At 42.7% G+C, this 23878-nt stretch overlaps 1 protein-coding gene across 2 annotated transcripts in view; it reads left to right on the top strand.

Moving 5' to 3' along the window:
* LOC115458734 (tRNA (cytosine(38)-C(5))-methyltransferase-like) overlaps positions 1 to 19417 on the top strand; it is a 144393-nt gene extending 124976 nt beyond the window's left edge. For both annotated transcript variants that reach the window (XM_030188558.1, XM_030188560.1), the window contains 3 exons: positions 4845 to 4902; positions 16135 to 16264; positions 19055 to 19417. In XM_030188558.1, the coding sequence (XP_030044418.1) occupies positions 4845 to 4902; positions 16135 to 16264; positions 19055 to 19155 (289 nt within the window). In that variant the 3' untranslated portion in view covers positions 19156 to 19417. The remainder of the gene's footprint in view (positions 1 to 4844; positions 4903 to 16134; positions 16265 to 19054) is intronic.
* Positions 19418 to 23878: the final 4461 nt, after the last annotated feature.

The raw sequence follows: 23878 nt of genomic DNA on the forward strand, positions 1-23878 counted from the left end.
AGGCGCCCATCTCCCGATTTGGGTTGAAATATGGGCGTCTTTCTCTTTCGAAAATAAGCTGGTTGGTGTTTTCACATGAAATCATGCAGGCACAACTTTTACACACCTAACTTTGCCTGCATTGATTAGAGGTGTTCCTGGGGCCGCGTTGGGGATTGGTTCGCATTTTAACGCATATTTTTGAGCATATGTTTGTATGCTGAGGGAGACAGAGAGGTACATAGAGGAGACCTACAGGGATGTTGTAGAGAAGTCCCACCTCCAGTCAGGTAGCCCCTGTGCTACCTTGGAGGAGGGAGGTCTCCTAGAAGGAGAGCATCACCCTGGTGAAGTAGGAAGTACTCCTGTAGCCAGGACCTGCCCACCAGGGGATGTATTATCCTTTCGCACCGAGGATATATCTCCAAATGTTGCCCGGGAGGGAAAGGTTAGGACAGCTGTTGTACTTGGTGATTCAATCATTAGGCATATAGATAGCTGGGTGGCTGGTGGACGTGACTTGCCTGCCTGGTGCGAAGGTGGCGGACCTCACGCGTCACCTAGATAGGATTTTAGATAGTGCTGGGGAGGAGACGGCTGTCTTGGTACATGTGGGTACTAATGACATAGGAAAATGTGGGAGAGAGGTTCTGGAAGCAAAATTTAGGCTCTTAGGTAGAAAGCTGAAATCCAGATCCTCCAGGGTAGCATTTTCTGAAATGCTACCTGTGCCACGCGCAGGGCCCAAGAGACAGGCAGAGCTCCAGAGTCTCAATGCGTGGATGAGACGATGGTGCAGGGAGGAGGGCTTTAGATTTGTTAGGAACTGGGCAACATTCTGGGGAAGGGGGAGCCTATTCCGAAAGGATGGGCTCCATCTTAACCAGAGTGGGACCAGGCTGCTGGCATCGGCGTTTAAGAAGGAGATAGAGCAGCTTTTAAACTAGAAATGGGGGGAAGGCCGACAGTCGCTCAAAAGAGCATGGTTCGGGATAAGGTATCTTTCAAAGATATCACCATAACAGGGAAGATAGAGTATCCTGATAGTGAGGTTGCAAAAGAGATTGTAGTAGATCGGGTATCTTTAAATAACAATAAAAATCAGACAAAAGATTGCCAATTAATACTGTCAAGTACTAAGCATGATGTACTTAGGAACAACAAACATAGTTTGAAATGTCTATATGCGAATGCCAGGAGCCTAAGAAATAAGATGGGGGAGTTAGAATATATTGCACTAAATGAAAAATTAGATATAATAGGCATCTCTGAGACCTGGTGGAAGGAGGATAACCAGTGGGACACTGTCATACCGGGGTACAAATTATATCGTAGTGATAGGGTGAATCGGATTGGTGGAGGGGTAGCATTGTATATTAACGAGAGCCTTGAATCAAATAGATTGAAAATTCTGCAGGAAACAAAACACTCCTTGGAATCACTGTGGATTGAAATTCCATGTGCAAAGGGGAAAAGGATAGTGATAGGAGTGTACTACCGTCCGCCTGGCCAGGACGAAGAGACGGATGCGGAAATGTTAAAGGAAATCAGGGACGCAAACAAACTGGGCAACACAATAATAATGGGGGATTTCAATTACCCGCATATAGACTGGGTTAATGTAACATCTGTACACGCAAGGGACATAAGATTTCTTGATGAAATCAAGGACAGCTTCATGGAACAGCTAGTTCAGGAGCCGACAAGAGAAGGAAAAATACTAGACTTAGTCCTTAGTGGTGCTCATGATCTAGTGCAGGGGGTAACGATACGAGGGCCGCTTGATAACAGTGATCATAATATGATCGGTTTTGATATTGGCATTGAAGGAAGTGAAACTAGGAAATCAAGTACGCTAGCGTTTAACTATAGAAAAGGTGATTACGACAAAATGAGAAAAATGGTGAAAAAAAGACTGAAAGGAGCAGCTCGCAGAGTAAAAACTTGCATCAGGCGTGGATGCTGTTTAAAAACACCATCCTGGAGGTTCAGGACAAATATATTCCACGTATTAGAAAAAAGGGAAAAAAGACTAAACGTCAGCCGGCGTGGCTAAACAGTAAGATAAAGGAAATCATTAGAGCCAAAAAACAATCCTTCAGAAAGTGGAGAAGAGAACCAACTGAAAGTAACAGGATAGATCATAAGGAATGCCAAGCCAAATGCAAAGCGGAGATAAGGAGGGCAAAAAAGGACTTTGAGAAGAAATTAGCGTTGGAAGCAAAAATACATAGTAAAAATTTTTTTAGATACATTAAAAGCAGGAAACCGGCCAAAGAGTCGGTTGGGCCGCTGGACGAAAATGGTGTTAAAGGGGCGATCAAGGAGGACAAAGCCGTAGCGGAGAAATTAAATGAATTCTTTGCTTCGGTCTTCACCGAGGAGGATTTGGGGGGGACACCGGTGCCGGAAAGAATATTTGAAGCGGGGGAGTCGGAGAAACTAAACAAATTCTCTGTAACCTTGGAGGATGTAATGGGTCAGTTCAGCAAGCTGAAGAGTAGTAAATCACCGGGACCTGATGGTATTCATCCCAGAGTATTAATAGAACTAAAAAATGAACTTGCGGAGCTACTGTTAGAAATATGCAATCTGTCCCTAAAATCGAGTGTAATACCGGAAGACTGGAGGGTAGCCAATGTTACTCCGATTTTTAAGAAGGGTTCCAGAGGAGATCCGGGAAATTATAGACCGGTGAGTCTGACGTCGGTGCCGGGCAAGATGGTGGAGGCTATTATTAAGAATAAAATTGCAGAGCATATACAAAAACATGGACTGATGAGACAAAGTCAGCACGGATTTAGTGAAGGGAAGTCTTGCCTCACCAATCTAATGCATTTTTTTGAGGGGGTAAGCAAACATGTGGACAATGGGGAGCCGGTTGATATTGTATATCTGGATTTTCAGAAGGCGTTTGACAAAGTGCCGCACGAAAGACTCCTGAAGAAATTGCAGAGTCATGGAATCGGAGGTAGGGTACTATTATGGATTAAGAACTGGTTGAAAGATAGGAAGCAGAGAGTAGGATTGCGTGGCCAGTATTCTCAGTGGAGGAGGGTAGTTAGTGGGGTCCCGCAGGGGTCTGTGCTGGGTCCGTTGCTTTTTAATGTATTTATAAATGACCTAGAGATGGGAATAACTAGTGAGGTAATTAAATTCGCCGATGACACAAAATTATTCAGGGTCGTCAAGTCGCAGGAGGAATGTGAACGATTACAGGAGGACCTTGCGAGACTGGGAGAATGGGCGTGCAAGTGGCAGATGAAGTTCAATGTTGACAAGTGCAAAGTGATGCATGTGGGTAAGAGGAACCCGAATTATAGCTACGTCTTGCAAGGTTCCACGTTAGGAGTTACGGATCAAGAAAGGGATCTGGGTGTCGTCGTCGATGATACGCTGAAACCTTCTGCTCAGTGTGCTGCTGCGGCTAGGAAAGCGAATAGAATGTTGGGTGTTATTAGGAAGGGTATGGAGTCCAGGTGTGCGGATGTTATAATGCCGTTGTATCGCTCCATGGTGCGACCGCACCTGGAGTATTGTGTTCAGTACTGGTCTCCGTATCTCAAAAAAGATATAGTAGAATTGGAAAAGGTACAGCGAAGGGCGACGAAAATGATAGTGGGGATGGGACGACTTTCCAATGAAGAGAGGCTGAGAAGGCTAGGGCTTTTCAGCTTGGAGAAGAGACGGCTGAGGGGAGATATGATAGAAGTGTATAAAATAATGAGTGGAATGGATCGGGTAGATGTGAAGCGACTGTTCACGCTATCCAAAAATACTAGGACTAGAGGGCATGAGTTGAAGCTACAGTGTGGTAAATTTAAAACGAATCGGAGAAAATTTTTCTTCACCCAACGTGTAATTAGACTCTGGAATTCGTTGCCGGAGAACGTGGTACGGGCGGTTAGCTTGACGGAGTTTAAAAAGGGGTTAGATAGATTCCTAAAGGACAAGTCCATAGACCGCTATTAAATGGACTTAGAAAAATTCCGCATTTTTAGGTATAACTTGTCTGGAATGTTTTTACGTTTAGGGAGCGTGCCAGGTGCCCTTGACCTGGATTGGCCACTGTCGGTGACAGGATGCTGGGCTAGATGGACCTTTGGTCTTTCCCAGTATGGCACTACTTATGTACTTATGTACTTATGTAATTAACCCAGAAAATGTTTCTGTGCCAAACAGTTGTAAATGTGAGCATATAAAATCCTTGGGGTAATTTTCAAAGCAAAAATATGTGTATACTATCATTTTGAAAATTCACTAGAACCCACACAGGGAAAAATAGGCTACTTATAGAATGATCCCTTGCCAGGAAAGGCATGTAGGCAATATGTTAAACTTCTGTTATAAAGGCAACATACATGCCTTATGCCTATTTAAAATAACCTTCCCAAAAGCAGCACAAAATTGCATCTGTTCCAAGGCAGAAGTAACATTCATGTGTATCACAATAGAAGTTAATTTGTATGCATGTTTTATAAACTATCCACATGCGGCACTCTTCTTCACAAAAAATACTTACACATGTATTTCATAAAAATAGGCATTGTTTTCCTGAGTGCCTTCAATAAAACGCCTGCTTGAGCTGTTATAGGATGAAACTAATAAATGGCAGTCCCAGAATGACATTTAACTTCTTTTTAAAGAGCTGAATGGTTTGTGTATTATCACTGATCAATGACAAACCTTGTAGTAACAAACTTTGGCCGGCTAGATCGTGAAATGTTATCTCCACAGTTAATGGCTGTCTTCCTAACATGTTACATATGTTGATGCCACTGGGAAATCATTAAGGATATTATCAAATTAAATCTGTTTTCTGCAGCATTACTGAACTCGTTTTACTTTTTATACTTTTTTTTCAGATATGGGCATTATGTAGAAGGAACAGGATCTGTACTGCAGTCTGCAGAAGATGTTGAGGTTTCAGTTACAGTAATATTTGTCATGTATATCATTACCTTTTATCTTGGCTGTATCTATTGATCTCATTCATCATTTTTTGTTTCTATGTTCTAAATCTTTTTTCACACTGTCTTAAACCCCACCTACTACTACTACTACTACTACTACTACTATTTATCATTTCTATAGTGCTGATCAGTTTTATTTTCCTCTCTTGTTTTCCTTTCTCTTCTGTCTTTTCTTTAGTTCTACCCTGTCTCATTTTCTCCTCACTGCTATGCCATTGTTATTCTTCTTCCTCCTCCTGTTTTCCTTTATTTCCTTTTTCTAACGTCTCATTTTCTTCCAATTCCTTATATGTTCTTGCTTTCTTTCTTTCCAAGGGCTTTCTATTTTTCAGTCTTGTTCCCGCCTATCTCATTTCCCCATATTTGTAGATCTTCATTTTCTTCTCTTCTTTTTGCTGTGGTCTTTCCTTGTTCCTCAGTTTCTTCCCACCTCCGGTTCATTGAGATTAGACATCACTGATGTAACAGAGATTCTCTCACCTTCCAAATCCAAATAGCTGACTAGACATGTTCTAATGTTGTAAGTTGGTGGTTGCCTTCAGAGCAGAGGTTTGTTGGGGGATAGGGGATGCAGTAGCATTATTCCAGTGGAGCTAGTGAGTATTTTTGGAATAGTAATATTGCTTATCACTGCTGCAGGTCTTAACAAAATTAATAATACTGGTTTGAACTTTTATAGTACAACCATCAAACAAAGCCTGGAGGTATTTTTATCCTAGATTATGATGAGAGATTCATACTGCTGTTTTTTTTATGTGCATGTTGGTGATTCAAGGAATGAAGAACAAATGGGAGCGCACTAAAACAAATTTTATTAAAGAGGGACCCAACTTTGCCATCATCAGGAGTCACCAAATTACACTGTTTGGATGACGCAACGAGAGGAGACTTTTTTTTAACATTGGATTTTTATTAAAGTCTCAAAGAGCAATACAAATAACAACAGAGATAATGCACATCTATAAAGGATTATTAACAGTCTAACATTCCCCCAACTGCCAGTACCTATCCCCCCCCCCCCCCCCCCCCCCGCAACAAACCCTATCCCAAACCCCCCGTACTATAATACATGTTCAATTCCTGAGCACTCCATGGACTCTTCAGAGTGCTCAGATCAGTCCTTCAGAAGTCATTCCCCTCCCCCCCACATCCAACCTCTCCTTTTCTCCCCCACCGTACCCCCCCCCCCCCATTATCTTAATTGACATTCAGTAATAAATCAAGGTGTTCCCATTCTTCAGCAAATGAGTCGTATCACCCAAGTCTGCAATCTGTTAACCTATCTAAATCCCCCAAAAGGGTTCATTTTTTTTTGTTACATTTGTACCCCGCGCTTTCCCACTCATGGCAGGCTCAATGCGGCTTACATATTGTATACAGGTACTTATTTGTACCTGGGGCAATGGAGGGTTAAGTGACTTGCCCAGAGTCACAAGGAGCTGCCTGCGCCTGAAGTGGGAATTGAACTCAGTTCCTCAGTTCCCCAGGACCAAAGTCCACTACCCTAACCACTAGGCCACTCCACCATACGCAAACTAGCCAGTGTTGGTCCTGTCTCCTTTTTCCAATGAGCAGCTATGACACTTTTGACCGCTGATAAGCACATGCGTTTAAGTCAGCACTTCCATTTACTAGTACTACTACTTATCATACCCAGCCCAAGTAAACACCACTTGGGGTCACAGGGAAAAACAATGTCTAATGCAAAAGACATCCTTCTCGTAACCCCTTGTCAAAATTCCTGAATCTTCCCACACGTCCACCATATATGAAAAAAGGACCCAGTTGGAAGGCCAAATCTCCAACAAACATCAGTAATCATGGGCAACATAGCTTTTAACTTGTCAGGTGTGTAGTACCATCTGGTCAATACTTTATATGCATTTTCTTTTAAGAAGCACACCTATTGAAGCTTTTTTCACTTCTATGCATATCACCTTCCACTCCCACATTTAGGGATTTTGTAGAACTCATTCTCCGAGGACAAGCAGACTGCTTGTTCTCACATGTGGGTCGACGTCCGCGTTTGCCCAGGAATTGGCAATTTGCAGGCAAAATAAAAACAAAGTTTTGCCAGAGTCTTCTGGTGCGCATGCAGCACGCACTGCACTTGCGCAGACGACTTCCCGCCCATCACATGAGCGTGCCTCCTCAGTTTTCTTTTCTCCGCGTTGAGGTGCACCCTCTGCTGAAGAAAAACAACCTTGACCAGAACAAACTTAAAAATTACAGGCCAGTATCCAACATTCCATTTCTAGGGAAACTCGTAGAACAAACAGTCTATGTTCAACTTAATGATTGGTTACAAAAAAGAAACTGGCTAGATCTATGTCAATCTGGATTCAGACCTGGTTATGGTACAGAAATGGTCCTTGTATCCCTACTAAATGATCTTCACAGAAACCAAGACAAGTACTGCTTGATTTCTCTGCAGCTTTTGACACCGAGGATCATGATATGCTAGCACGGCTAGCAGAAACAGGTATCAATGGAACAGTATTTGCTTGGTTCAGATCCTACCTATCAGACAGGCAACAAATCATAATGTTTGGCAGCAACTCATCACCACCATGGACATTGACCTGAGGGGTACCACAAGGATCGATACTGTCATCTGTTCTATTCAATATGTACTTCAAACCACTAGCTGAGCTGGTTCTGTCAATGGACACTCAGATCTACATCTGTGCGGATGATGTGCAGCTACTCATACCCATTGAACCTGACTTACCTACAGCCTTGAATAAACTGATTACCTGTCTAACATCAATTCAAGAATGGGCTAACACAACAAGCTTTACCTGAACCCAAGTAAAACCGAGCTTCTCTGGGGTCCCTAACACAAGTGGATACATACCTGACATCAAAATCTCTTTTAGGAAGTATGAACTCCCCCCTCAAATCACAAGTCAGGAACCTTGGAATACAGTTAGATTTAACACTTACTCTGATTCCCAAAATCCAAGCAACCTTCAAGAGCTGCTTCTACTATTTGTGACAGCTACACTGCCTCTCGCCCTACATCGAGAAGGTGAATCTTATCCCAGTTGTACATGCCATGATAACATCAAGACTGGATTACTGCAATGCACTATACAATGGTCTGACTACAAAGGGCCTGCACCAGCTACACTTGATTCAGAATGCAGCAGCAAGACTCATAGAAGGTTAAAAGCGACATGACCATATCGCACCATTTTTGCAAAAACTTCATTGGCTACCAGAAAAATACAGGGCTAAATTTGAAACTCTGTCTGATCTTCAAGGCCCTGAAAGGAAATAGCCATGAGTACCTGAAAAATAGGATGATGATCCACACACCGCCAAGGACACTAAGGTCCTCCCAAGGACTTTCACTAACCACACCCTCTCCAAAAGACATTACACGATGTGATACCCGCAAGCAAGCCTTTTCCGGAGTAGCCCCCACATTCTGGAATTCACTGCCTGAAAGGCTGCGCTTAACACAAGACTATCTGTACTTCAGGAAGCAGGTGAAAGCTTGGCTCTTCAACCAGGCCTTTTACTGGAAGAAGTATCTAACTCGTTAGTCTCACTCACATACACAAGGAGTACTCAGGCTGCATATACTGCAGCAGGACATGTTTATCCACTCCTACCCTAACTGAGATAAGATTTAACCATTTCTCTGACCTCATGTGCAACTTTCTTTAAATCAGTCACCTTATTTTCTAACTCTTCCTACTTTCTTACCCTTCTGTATGTTACATCTTTGCTTTACCCTTCGCTATCAATTATAATATTCTATTACGTATTGTGTTGATATTGTAAATAGTATACCATGCCATACTTTGTATTGTTTTTGAATATTTTTACTGCTGTAATTGTCTATTGCTCATATTTTGATCTATTCTTACTGTACACCGCCTTGAGTGAATTCCTTCAAAAAGACGGTAAATAAATCCTAATAAATAAATATTATATTGAGAGTACGTCTAATATTACCCGCTACCTGCCTGTAAGCCACAAAGCCAGATTGATCAGTATGAATAATCTGCGGGAGTTCCCAACCTAAATGGTCTGCCTTAATCTTGGCCAAAATTTTAACATCTATACTTAACAACGAAATCAGTCGGTAAGAACCACATACCATGGGGTCTCACCCAGGCTTCAATATTACCTAGATCCCTGCATCATGCATACTGGCCAGTAATTATTGGCCCTCAAAACAAGCATTTCCCACCCTTGTAAAAGTGGTCCCAATTCAGCAACAAAAATCTTATAAAATTTTGCAGTATATCCATCAACCTCTGGCGCCTTTCCACCTTTAAGACCTTTAACAACTCTAAAAATTTCCTCAGGAGCTATGGGGGCTTCCTGATGCTCACTTTCGTCATCTTGTAAACCCATTATCCCATCTCTGACTACATACTCGCAAATCTCTGATTTCTGTACCCCTTTCCCTCTACTGTACAAATTTTTACAAAACTTGACAAATTGGTCCCGAATCTCTTCATCTCTATAATAGATAATTTAGCAATAAAGCAGGCAGAATGATGGCTCTGCACCTTCGGAAACGTTAGAGCCTGCAAATAATTACAAAGATCAAAGGGCTGGAGATACTCTATTATAATCTCCAGCCCCTCGATCTTTGTAATTATTTGCAGGCTCTGACGTTTCCGAAGGTGCAGAGCCATCATTCTGCCTGCTTTATTGCTAAATTTGTAAAAATGTTTCCGGGTCAGACGCCTATAAAATTTCATTTGTTCCACCTGCAACCTTTTTGACTCAGTTCTACAAGTCTATAGTTGTGCTAGAGTGTCAGCCTCCCCCCCCCCCCCCCCCCCCCCCCCCGATGTAGGATTTGTAATCGTACTAATTGTGTGCGAAGTTCCAACTCTTACTTTTCCCTTTCTTATTTTTTGCCTCGCCCTCCATTTAATAAGATGCCCGCATCCCATAGGGTCCCATCAGATACATCACCCGTATTGTTCAATTCCATGTAGTTTCTAATAACCCCACATAATTCTTCTGAAATTTTGGCATCTCACAGAATGTGTTCATTCAATCTCCAATAGGTATGATGTCTCTCTCTAACCCCACAGCCGAATCCAAACTGGAGCATGATCAAAGGCATGTATGCTTTCAATATTAGATCCTTGCACTTGTTCCCAGAAAGTACGACTATACCAGATCATATAATCTTGTGTATGTCTGTCATGCATGTGAGTAAAAAGAAAAGGAGTGTTGCCCCAGATGTTTCAATCGCCAAACATCCAACAAATCTAATTCTTTAACCAACTGTAGAAGTTTATGTCTGTGTGCCAAGCTGACCCCACTCCCTCCCTTAGAATGATGGAGAGCCATTAAGGATAATTTAAAGTCCCCTCCCAGCTCCATCAGCCCTGTAACAAACTGGGAAAGGTTCTCTTGCAGGGAATAGAAAAAAATCCCCCTGTCTCCTGTGTGGAGCATAAAGATTAACAAATGTTACCCTCTGTTCATGCAAACATCCCCTTACAGCCAAGCACCTACCCAACCCATCTTCAAAAACACTTTCTTTTATGAAAGGAATACCTTTTTTTAATATATATATAGATCACTACCCCCCTCTCCCCCTCCCCCGGGGATCCACATGAGTATAGCACTTACTATAATCATGATGGTTAAGTACTCTTTTCCTAATATGAGTCTCCTGGAGCATAATAACATCCCACCTGAATATGTTTCAGCTTACGAAATATAATGCTTCGTTTCCCTGGGTCATTTAAACCATTAACATTATATGAGCCCACCCAAAGGCCCGGTGTTGCTCCCCCACCCCCTTTCCCACCGACAGACTAACCAAGTCCCATTTAATATCACCGAGATTCCTGGCTTTCTTCCACACCGTTTCATTCACAGTGAAATCATGAAAACATGTTATTATATCCCGGGGCATAGACTCACGCAGAGGCCCCAAACTTCCATGGGCCCTGTCAAGTTTAATAGTAGCTGCCCCCAAATCCCCCGTTGCTCCCTCTCCTGAGGCACAGAGCTCCTTTATTACCTGGGCTCAGTCTTTGTATTTATCCTCTTCTGGTATGCCTTTGAAGCGTAGGTGCAGCGGCTAGTCCTATGTTCCAAGTCTTCCAACACTGCCTGAAGATCTGTCTTTGTCTTTTTCGCCACATGTAGTTCCTCCCTCATAGCCTGTAAATCACCCTCCAGGCCTTCCACCTTCTTGCTTTGTTCTAGGCAGCTTCCGATCTCTCTCATTTCCAGCTGCAGCTCCGATACCGCTGATTGTATGTCCTTCCACACCACCAGCAGCTCTGCTTTTAATTCCTTGGACCAGTGGGCCACATAGTTTTTTGTAAGCTCTCCATTGCTCTCCACGATTTCCATGTGGTCTAGTTCTGAATCTATGTCCGCCTCTGCCATCTTGTTCCGGAACACTGTCTTTTCTGCGGCATTCCTGAGCTGCAGGCCCTTGTCTCAGCTCAGTACTTAAACTTCTCAAGCTTTTTCCCCACTGCCATCACTGGCACAATTGCAAAGGTGAGATTTGGGAGTGAACCGGCGAAAATTGCAGGCTTAGCTTTAATTTCTCCTGTTGCTCCGATGGAGCTAAGGAATCAGGCTGCAATCTCTCAGCGCTGGCGTCACTTCCTCTCAGGAGATGTTTTTATACTTGGCAGATGAAGAGTTTTTTCTGCACAAGTGAACATTTAGACTTTGTTTTGAAGGGTTTGGTAACCCTTGATGAAGGCAAAGCCGAAATTTGGCCAGGTTGGGTGGGTCCCTCTTCAATAAAGTTTATTTTGGTGATCTCCCATCTGTTTTTTTATTCCTTGAATCACCTTTGCTGTTTGTGTTGTTCTGTGTGCCTCTGCACAGGCCTTTTTTTTCTGTTTTTGAGTTTTTATGTGCATGTGCCATTCATTTTGTCACTGCTGCAAGTGGAGTAGCCTAGTGGTTAGTGCAACAGGCTTTGTGAACTGGGTTCAATTCCCATTGCAGTTTCTTGTGACTCTGGGCAAGTCACTTAACCATCGATCACCCCAGGTACAAAAGTACCTGAATATAATATGTAAACCACTTTGATTCTAACCACAGAAAGGCAGTATATTAAGTCCCATTCTCCCCCATTCCCCACATTTTGACAGCAGCCAGTAGTAAACACCAGTCTCTTTTCTGTGTCATCACTATCAGGATAAGAACATATTAAAAATGTAGATCAAAAATAGGAAGACCTGCGGTTCACAGTAATTGGCATGCCACATTGTAAAAGTAAAGGAAAAAATAAAAAAATGCTACAACTGAACCAGCATCACTCTTTAAAAATTGGGAATTTATACTAAAGTTAATAACATTTTTGAAGTTACATTTGCAAGGTGCTGATTTGTACTCATTTTAATTGTAGTGCTGTGTGACGACGCACCTTGTGGTTTTTGTATTTGTGCTCCAGATCACAGAATGATTGGCCGATATAAATAATGCTTCCTTGTAATGAACAAGTCATGAAAAATGTAATTAGTATGAGACCCTTTGTTAGACAAGTCTTTTGTTTTCTCCTTTCATGGTTCAGTGATTCCTTCCTGTGGGTTCATTTCAGATAAGAATGTGTTCATTACTAAACTTTCATCACAGGCCAATAAGATGTGCCACCATTTAAGTTTGGTATGCTGGTTTCTATAAAACGAGTTCAAGGCTGATTGCCCCTCATGAAAGGGGATATTTATTCTTATGATTTTGGCTCCAGGATTGAGCTCTTTGACATGAGTCAGTTTGATCTGTGGTTAAGAAAAAGAGCACATTGTTTTTATTTTCAATGTTTTGTATATAGATTTCTACTTTCACCCAAATTTGAAGCTCGTTTTGTCATATAAATGCAGTAGATCATTTGCAGATTTAATATATCGAAGAACATAAATAATGGTGAAGACGGTTTCCTCAGCCTTTGGATAGCAGCAGTTGTATATAACATGTAAACCGCTTTGATTATAATCACAGAAAGGCAGTATATCAAATCTCAATCCCACTCCATTCTCCTTTTTGGAGTGGAAGAGTAGCCTAGTGGTTAGTGCAGCGGACTTTGATCCTGGGGAACTGGGTTCGATTCCCACTGCAGCTCCGTGTGACTCTGGGCAAGTCACTTAACCCTCCATTGCCCCTGGTTCAAAATAAGTACCTGTATATATGTAAACCGCTTTGAATGTAGTTGCAAAATACCACAGAAAGGTGGTATATCAAGTCCTATTTCCCTTCCCTTTTTGAGGCTCTGATTCTGGACAGTGAGGGGGTAATGCTATAAGGAGCCACCTATTTTTAGATGGCAAGAACATATGCTCGTAAATGACCGTTTTTTGTCTATGTGGTATTCTGTTGGTATGTGCCAAGATGTGATAGCATGTACTTTGCAGGTAGGCATTTCTGAGTCAAGTGTGGGTTGGTAGTCTAGGCGTGCGCATTTGCACCAGTTCTGTGGCTGGTGAAATATCCCTTCTTCCAGCCTAGATACATTTAAGGTGGCTTGCACTAGTATTCTTCAAAGAAAAGTAGGCACCTACTTTTCATTATACCCATAGAATAGGCTTCAAGTAGGCACTTACCGTAACTAGATTTGGGAAGCTAGGAAGGGGTAAAAATAAACCATTTGATATGCCTTCTGTCTGTGGTATAACCAAAGTGGTTTACATCTTATATAAAGCTATCTAGGCATCCGTTATAGAATTACCCTCTGACTTTGTTTATCTAACCATGTCATGCAGCAGTACATTTTATTTTAATAAAAATGCATCCAATACAAGCTGAAAGTGGACTTTGTGTGGCAATAAATGTGGTCCAAAAGCTGTTCAAAATTAATACATGCGCTACAAAAAATAACAATAAAATCATTAAAATGATGATAATGATAAGGTTATCAGAGAATTTTGGATTTACGGGAGATGAAATGGTCATAGAAGTTTTCAGGATCCTTTCTTGTACATCCAACATTCTTTGATGCCCCTATCATTGTTACTAATTTTGAGTAGAGTTTGGACCATATTTCTGGCTTGTTTACTCTTTCTAAAAATACTAGGACTAGGGAGCACATAATGAATCTTCTAAGTAAAGCAAATCTGAGAAAATATTTCTTTACTCAGTGTGTAATTAAACCCTGGAATCCGTTGTCAGAGAATGTGGTAAAAAAACATTTAGCTTAGCAGGGTTTAAAAAAGAAAGTTCATAAACAGTTATTAAGATGGACTTGAGAAAATCCACAGTTCATTCCTCCTATGTTCAATTTAATTCTACCCCTAATTCTACTATGTTCAATTTACTTATCCGTTAACCCCATGATTATTACGTTCACTACAAATTGTATATTCATTGTTACTGTGTAAGCCGCATTGAGCCTGCCATGTGTGGGAAAGCGTGGGGTACAAATGTAATAAATAAATAAATAAGCAGTGTAAAATCTGTTTTATTTTTTGGGATCTTGCTAGGCACTTGTGACCTTTATTGGCCACTGTTGGAAACAGGATACTGGGCTTGATGGACCTTTGGTCTGTTCCAGCATGGTGATGTGTATGTTCTTATGTACATACGAACTCCACTTTTTGATTATACATTTGGTGTGAGTTTGCTTTTTCTGGTAGCCTGCCATTATGGGCTTTTTTTTATTAAGCTATGTTAAGCAACTAATGCAGGGTTTACCATGCGATAGACAGTAGCACAAACCTGCTGTACTGTCTCCTGCATTAAAAAGGCAACTGCTGCGGCATTAGCTGCCTAACGCGGGAGTGAGCCTGGTCTGGGTGTAGTATGAGCAAGTGGAAGTTTGGCTAGCTATGACAGCTAGTGCATGGCTCAGTACCGTGCACTAGCTGTCGCACAAGTTCTGATAGTGCAGCTGAACTTACTACCTCTTCAAGAGGAGGCAGTCAGTGCAGCTGCCCTACTGGCAGAGAAAGCATGGTGGTGCTACTCTAAACTTCCCGATCAGAGCTGCAATCCCCCTCCCCCTCCCAATGAGCACCCAATCTCCTGATGCCAACCAATCCCATCCCTCCAATGAGTACCTCACCCCCCCGATTCAACCAATCTCGCCTCCCCCCCCCCCCCCCCCCGATCTAACCAACTCAACCCCCTTCAACAGTTCCAACATAAAACTCTGTCCCTCCTCTGAGGCCTACCTTCTCCCCACCTCATCCTTCCATGGGGCTCCGTTTATGGAAGGAGAACCCCTAGCAGTAGTACTGTGAGACTCCCACTAGGGTCATTGGTACCATTTTGAATCCCAGTACAGTCAGGTGGCAGTGGGGGGGGGGGGGGGGGGGTGTCGCTGCTGCACAGGACCACTTGAGGGGGGAGGGTCTTCCTTGGGAGGGGCACAGATTTATGTCAGGATGGGGCCTTTCATAGGGTTGGGTATTCATAGGGGGTGAGATTGGTTGAATTGGGTGCTCATCGGCATCGAGGTATCCTGCTTGTGGGGTGGGAGGTGTTGACATGGAAGGGATTAGAGAACATGGGGAGAAGTGTTGGGAGGGGGGTGCCGCCATGGCTCTGCTGTGCTTTCTTGCTTTTTGTTTGAATGGGCCTGCACCATGTTACCAGCCATCACAGATATCACGGTAAATGCAGGGCGGATGAAGGGCATGCCCCCCCCCCCTGCATTTACCACACAGCCTTTGCACTTACCACAGGATAATTTTTGGGTTAACTATGCAGTAAGCGCAAAATGTATTGCAAATTAGTAAAAGAGCTTCCTAGTTAGTAAGAATATCCCATCAGAAACAGTGCTCACTGTGTATGTATGACTATATAATCCAGAATATATACACTTATGAACTTATGAAATAAAATCTATCGTCTGCCTATTCCCATACCTGGCAAATATTATGCACTATCATACAGAAAGTCCCTGATTAAATGCCTTCCACCCCCCAGGTTGGCTGGAGATGGAAATGTTGTGGAGGCTGTGTATTCAGCCTCACAGAGGGAGGGGAGGCATGGTCATTACTTAAAGGTGACGATTAGTAGCTGGATGGAGCCTGGTGCATGGCCTCTGGTCTTGGTCTCTCAGTGCAGTGAACAGACATGGTGTAGTGATGGAGATATAAAATTGAGGGGGGGGGGGGGGAAACAGTCTCTAGGTAGTTGCAAGTGAAGGTTCCAGGCAGAATCTACCCCATAGTGAATATTGAGAAACAACTCGCAAATTACCTATTGAGAAAATTACCTTTGTTTGCAGATGGAGTCTGTGTTTAAGTTGCTGGAGACATTATCAGAAGAAGAGAAACTTAAAAGGCTATCAACACTACAGCTGCGGTACTTTACTCCTAGAGAAATAGCCAAGCTTCATGGGTTCCCGCAAGAATTTAGTATGTATGAAGGAAAATCCTTATTTTATATCTGTTAAACTTTTAGTTGCCAAACATTTCATATAGTTTGAATGGCAGTATATCAAATCATAAATAAAATCATCCTTTGACACAGTAGATCATCATCATTAGGTTTTGCTTCAAAGGTTGTCCAAGTTGGGCTTCAGAAAGATAAATATAATTGGGTTTCCTTGTTTTTTTCCAGTAAACAAATAACACATAGTATTGAGCCAAATGTACTCTGATCCATGGCTCCAAAATCCTGGAATACCATAGGTTTCGGTTTTATCACAAATTCTATTCAGTATCTACGTGTGGCCTTTGTGTGATTTAATAAGGAAATATGGGATGAGCTGTTGTATTTTTGTTGCTGATAGCTAGTTTTTTTTTTCTCATATTAGTAATGTTTTCTTGCTATGGCTCTAGTTAGTGCCAGCTTAAGTTCTGTCATAGATTGGCTGCAGTTACATGGTCCAAATGCCTAATGATTTGGCTTTTGTGTGTAGGTGAAGGTGAGAGATCTCAAGATCTGGCTAGATCCCCAACTATCTGTACATGACCAGATTACTACAGTGGGCAGCATGCGGGCAGAATCCCTAACTGTGTAAAAGTTATAAAATGCACACCTACATGAGTACTTCAGCCCGCTCATTTTAGCCACAATTTCAGGAGGTATAGTGGCACTGTTTTATAAACAGGCACTTATATATCTTTATTAAAATAGTCATAGGGCTGTATTTCAACTAAGATTTTTAATTGCAATTAATCCCGTGATTAGAAATTTTAATCTCGATTAATTATGGTGAGGGCACACGGATGGACTGGATGGGGGGGGGGGGGGCATGCATTTCCTCCCCCCCCCCCATACACATTAGATATCATACCTTTCCTGGTAGGGATGCTAAAGCCCTGCCAGTTGAAGAAATACACTACCAAAAGCAACCCCCTTCCTCCTATTGCTGCCTTAGAAGCGAGGAAGTTGGCAGGGTGCTTCCAGCCACTCCCCAAACATACTCAGTTCATACACAAACTGAGCATGCTCGGGTAGTGCAAATGTTAGTGGCTGGAGGAATCCCACTGACTTCCTGGCTTCTGAGGAAGGGGATGACTCAGCAGATTTCTTTGGTTGGAGGGGCTTGAGCTCCACAGATAAAAGACCAGCTTCTTCCGTTTTCAGGTCCAACTCTCCCTCTCCTTTATTTCCCTCTACCCCCAGGCCCATTATTTATCTCTCTTCCCTCTCTCCCAACCCCCCCCCCCCCCGAGTCCAACACCTCTCTTTTTCTTCCTTCTCTCCTCTCTCTCCATGCCATGTCAATTATCTCTCTCTCCCTCCACTTCCCTCCCTCCATCTCTATTTCCCCCTTCCCTCGTGCACAATCCAACATTTCTCCCTCCCCTTTTAACCCTCCCAAGGTTCTCTCCCCTCCTTCTCCCACCAGGCCACCCAAGGTTCTCTCCTCCGTCTCCCCCCTCCGGGCCACGTGAGGTTCTCTCCCCCCCCCCCCCCCCCCCCCGGGCCACGTGAGGTTCTCTCCCCATCCCTCCCCCCCCGGGCCACGTGAGGTCCTCCCTCCCTCCCTCCCTCCCTCCCTCCCTCCAAGCCACACGAGGTTCTCTTCCCTCCCCTCCCTTTATCAGGCCACCTAAGGTTCTCTCCCCACCTCTCCCTCCCTCGGGACACCCGAGGTTCTTTCCCCATCTCTCCCTCCCTCAGGCCACCCAAGGTTTTCTCTTCTTCCCTTGGCCACCCAAAGTGGGCCCTGCTGCCGATAACTTGAGCCAAGCTTTAGTAAACAACCCCCTTAGTATTGATGGTTTACAAAAATTTAAAATATGAACTAAATTAACAATCAAAGGACCCTGTTTTCTATGCTGCATTATAGGCACATTAGCATCTTTAATGCGCATTAACCATGTATTGCGTTAACCATGTGCATGCCTACAATATCCCTATAGGCACCTACACGATTAGCACGTGCGTGCTAATTGTAGGCACGCCTTAGTAAACAGGACCCAAAATTTAAAAGAACTATTTTTTAAATCTTTTGATTTGTTTTGTTCTCCCTTTCCATTATACAGGTAGCATAAATGTCATATTCTATCTATATGAATTTGTTTATAAAATTTTCTAAACATGACTGTCCCCAGAGGTTCAAGGAATTTGTATGGGAGCTGCTTAAAGAATTTATAAATTTATAAAATAACCTCATAGTGACATGGTTGTAGCTATTTGTTCTTTCACAATTTTGAAATCTTATACCCAGAATATCTGACTTTTTTGAGAGTCAAAACACAGAAGGGTAATACCAGTGCATCATGGGATGAAGCATACTTAGAAATATGATGAACAAAAATGTTTGAGACCTACTGCTGTTATCTGACGTGGCCACGCTTGTGTGTAGCTAAGTGTAACCCCTCTCACTTTATCTGCTTTCCTGCAAGGTCATTTATTAGCCTACTTGTTGTTAAAAGAGCTGGCAAGGGAACTTGTGGAGCAATAAAGGATTCTAAGTATATTATTACAAGAACAGTCTCATAAATCCCTTATTGCTGACACACCAGAACTGCAGTAGCTGACTGCATCATCTAGAGATCTCTTGTGCCTGCTGCTTTTAACAGCATTAATATTCTATGCTAGCCTAATGCTTTTATATTTTCTTCACATTTATTTGCAAAACTGGGTCACATCACACTGTAAAATAACACTAATCCTTGTTGGCAAAAATTGTAGCCTGAAGTCATGTGTTAAGTGCATGATAATCTTATGTTGGGTCTGCTCTCTTTCAGGCTTTCCAGATAAGACAACAGTGAAACAGCGCTACCGGCTTCTCGGAAACAGCCTCAATGTTCATATTGTGGCAAAACTCATCACTGTTCTGCTGATATGATAGGCTGATGGTGTTTAATGCTACAAGCGTCTCCAATCCAGAAAAGGCTAGGAACGAAGGCAGAAAATCAGTGGAGTGGATAAAAGAAAATTTACAACTGAATTTCCAGTTGATGTAATAATTATTATTTGTGGATAGTATTTATATAAAATATTCTTTTAAATTATTGGGCATACTAATGTGTCATTTAATAAAACTGTAAATGATCTAAAAAGCAGGTTCACTGAGAGTACTCAGAATAGGTCTGTTTCAAAACTTCACTGAAAAATATATTATTAGTCTTGCAGATATGTAGTTTTTACTTCTTTTGTTTTAATGTAATTTTATTTTTGTGTTTTCCCTTTTATTGTTCAGTCTGTGGATCTTTTCATTTGTTTTATATTATGGATGTTCTACTGTGAACAAATTATTGATCAACCTTGTGGATTAGAAATATTTTAATAATTATACATCCTATTGGTCTCTTTGGTCAAGCATAGCCAAATTCAAACGTTTTGATTGTTAACACAGAATGTGAAGGCAATAACTTCACCTATTAAAAGGAAACAAATACTAAGGGGTCCTCACCACAGAGCAGACATAGCTTGTTTACAAGAAACCAGACTGTCAGACACACACAGCATCAGAAACTCAAATCAGTATGGGTAGTTGAGGCTTTTTACGCCTCCTTAGGGCACCAAGGAGGTAGAGTGGCTATTTTATTTAGGAAAACATTACAATATAAGGCAGACATACTGTTTAAAGATCTAGATGTAGATTTTTAATGCTAGGAGTACAAGTGTAGGGCAGAGAATCACACTTGCTGGTTGGTAGTGTATAGCCCCAGTGTTGGATGTCCAGCCCTCTACAGGAAATTATTAAGGCTGTGCACTCCATATTTGACAAAATCTTTAATCATTCTTGGAGGTTTTAACTTGGCAATGGACCCCTCGTTTGCTAGGTCTCTACCATGTGCCCACCAGTCAGAAACCCCATCACAATCATTAAGTTATTTCTGTAGGTCTCTGAACCTAGTAGATGCGTGGCACCTTCTACACCCAGAAGAGAGAGACTGTACACATTTCTCAAGGGCGTTTGGCACTTATTCATGTCTAGACTACATCCTAGTACGAGATAGCAGCTTTGCCTGTGTCAGATTAGTGACCATTGGTCCCAAGGAAACCTCAGACCATTAGCTTGTGTGGGCAGACCTGCTCTCAGACCCTTATTACTCTCAACCTAAAATATGGAGATTTCCTTATTATCTTAATATTCATCCAGGGTTCCAAAATTTGTTCTAAACAAATGGGAGACCTACACTAAGAATAACCAGCAATATATTGAAAATCCAGTTTTATTCTGGGACACAGCTAGAGCTGTTCTGAGAGGAGATATTATAGTATATGTTCAGTGGTGTTCCTAGCCTGGTTGACACCCGGGGCGGATCGCCGATGAGCCCCCCCCCCCCCCAGGTGCAGCGCGGCCCCCCCAGGTGCATTTTTACCTGCTGGGGGGGGGGGGGTGCCGCATGCCTGTTAGCTCCGAGTCCGCTCGTTCCCTCCCTGCTGCTTCCTCTGCCCCGGAACAGGAAGTAACCTGTTCCGTGCAGAGGGAACAGCAGGGAGGGAATGAGCGGACTCGGAGCCAACTGGTGCGCGGCACCCCCCCCTCCAGCGGCATGCACCCGGGGCGGAACGCCCCCACCGCCCCCCCTTGGTACGCCACTGTATATGTTAGCACACAAAACAAGTGTATATCCCAAAGAATCGTAGAACTCGAATGCTCTCTGAAAGTGGTCAATGCATGATAAGCAATGACCCTCTGTCAATAACCAGGAAGTTGTCCAGACAACCCAGGTGGCATTAAGCAAACTATTATATGAGTGCACTGTAAAAATGTCTATGTCCTGTCCATGAAAATGAGGCTAATGACATTGCACAGATAATTTTTTTAAATTTTATTTATTTATTTATTGCATTTGTATCCCACATTTTCCCGCCTGTTGGTGGCTTCAATGTGGCTTACATGATTCTGTAATAAATTGGTTACAGATTGTATCGACAAGATTACAATTTAAGTGCAATATTTATTTATTTATTACATTTGTATCCCACATTTTCCCACCTATTTGCAGGCTCAATGTGGCCTACGTAGTACTGTAAAGGCGTTCGCCAAGTCTAGTAGAGGAACAAATACAAGGTGATGTTGTGGTTGAATAAAGGTATGTGTGTTTTAGGCACAATAGGGGTCGAGGAGAGGGAAGGTTATATAGTGTTCAATACGATCTTTGGTTTTGCTGTGTTGCAGAGTTTAGTCATTTATGTTGGGTCAGTAGGGTATGCCTTTTTGAACAGGTTGGTTTTTAGTGATTTCATGAAGTTTAGATGGTCGTAGGTTGTTTTCACAGCTTTTGGCAATGTGTTCCATAGTTGTGTGCTTATAAAGGAGAAGCTGGATGCATTGGTTCTTTGTATTTGAGTCCTTTGCAATTTGGGTAGTGGAGGTTTAGGTATGTTCGTGATGATCTGGTTCTGTTTCTGGTTGGTAGATCTATGAGGTCTGTCATGTATCCTGGGACTTCGCCATAGATAATCTTGAGGACCAGGGTGCAGATTTTGAAGGTAATATTTTTTTTGATTGGGAGCCAATGCAGTTTTTCTCGGACGGGTTTGGCACTTTCGAATCATGTTTTACCGAATATCAGCCTGGCTGCTGTGCTTTAGGCAATCTGGAGTTTCTTTGTGAGTTCTTTACATCCCGCATAGATTCCATTGCAGTAGTCTGCATGGCTTAGTACCATTGATTGCATTAGGTTACGAAATATTTCCCTCGGGAAGAAAGGTTTTACGCGTTTAAGTTTCCTCATTGAGTGGAACATTTTCTTTGTAGTGGAGTTTATTTGGCTCTCAAGTGTAAGATTGCGGTCGAGTATTTTTAGGCTATCTCAGATAGGGAGGGTATGGTCTGGGGCGTTTATGGTTGTGGGTTTGTACTTATTGTGTTGGGATGAGAGGATGAGGCAGTGTGTTTTTTCAGTGTTCAGTTTCAGTTGAAATGAATTTGCCCATGAGTCCATGGTGTTTAGACCGAGCTTGATTTCATTGGCGATTTCTGTCAGATCGTGTCTGAAGGGAATGTAAATTGTGACATCGTCTGCATAGATGAACGGGTTGAGGCCTTGATTGGATAAGGACTTGGCCAGTGGGATCATCATTATGTTGAAGAGTATTGGTGATAATGGTGATCCTTGAGGTACTCGGCAGTCTGCTTTCCACGGTGGTGATATGTTTGAAATTGATTTTACTTAGTGTGTTCTGGTGGTTAGAAAACCCTTGATCCAACTAAGTATATTTCCACCAATCCCGAAGTGATCTAGGAGTCGTAGTAGTATATTGTGGTTTACCATGTTGAATGCACTCAACATGTTGAATTGGAGGAGAAGTATACTCTTACCTGTACCTATTTCATGCTTGAATTTGGCCAGGAGAGTGACAAGCATGGTTTCAGTGTTATGGAGGGGGCGGAATCCTGATTGTGATTCATGTAGTATTGAGAACTTGTCCATGTAGTCAGTAAGCTGTTTGGTCACCAAACTCTCCATCAGTTTGACTACTAGTGGGATAGATGCGACTGTGTGGTAGTTGGCGGAGTGCACGGGAAGGGGTGTAGGGAAGGACGAGTGTGGAGAGATACTTGGGAGCAGCAGAGTGAGTTCATTTATAGGTTAGTAGAAGAAGTTTGAACAGGATGCGAAAATGGATAAGGAGCCAGTGAAGCGACTTGAGGAGAGGGGGGTAGTATGAGTAAAGCGACCCTGGCGGAAGACGAGATGGGCAGCAGAGTTTTAAACCGATTGGAGAGGGGAGAGGTGACTAAGTGGGAGGCCAGCAAGAAGCAGATTGCAGTAGTCTAAATGAGAGGTGACAAGGGTGTGGATGAGGGTTTTGGTAGAGTGCTCGGAAAGAAAGGGGCGGATTTTACGAATGTTGTAAAGAAAGAAATGACAGGTCTTGGCGATTTGCTGGATATGAGCAGAGAAGGAGAGCGAAGAGTCAAAGATGATCCCAAGGTTTCGAGCTGAGGAGACAGGGAGAATGAGAGAGCCATCAACAGAAATAGAAAACAGGGGCAGTGGGGAGGTGGGTTTGGGGGGGGGGGGGGGGGAAATGAGAAGCTTGGTTTTGGTCATGTTTAATTTCAGGTGGCGTTGAGACATCCAGACAGCAATGTCAGACAAGCATGCTGAAACTTTGGTTTAGATGCAAGGTGAGATATCAGGGGTAGAAAGGTAGATTTGGGAGTCATCAGCATAGAGATGGTAGGAAAAGCCATGGGATGAGATTAATGAACCAAGGGAAGAAGTGTAGATAGAAAAGAGGAGGGGACCAAGAACAGAACCCTGAGGTATGCCAACAGGCAGAGGGATAGAAGTAGAAGAGGATCCACCAGAGTGAACACTGAAGGTGCGGAGGGAGAGGTAGGAAGAGAACCAGGAAAGGACAGAGCCCTGGAATCCAAGTGAGGACAGGGTATCGAGGAGTATGCTGTGATCGACAGTGTCAAAAGCAGCAGAAAGATCAAGAAGAATGAGGATGGAATAGAGACCTCTAATAGGTCATTGGAGACTTTAGTAAGCGCAGTTTCGGTTGAGTGGAGAGGGCGAAAACCAGATTGTAGTGGGTCAAGAATAGCATGTGAGGAGAGAAAATCAAGGCAGCATTGGTGAACAGGATGCTTAAGTAAT

Source organism: Microcaecilia unicolor, unplaced genomic scaffold, assembly GCF_901765095.1.
Source record: "Microcaecilia unicolor unplaced genomic scaffold, aMicUni1.1, whole genome shotgun sequence".
In the NCBI taxonomy this organism is placed as follows: domain Eukaryota; kingdom Metazoa; phylum Chordata; class Amphibia; order Gymnophiona; family Siphonopidae; genus Microcaecilia; species Microcaecilia unicolor.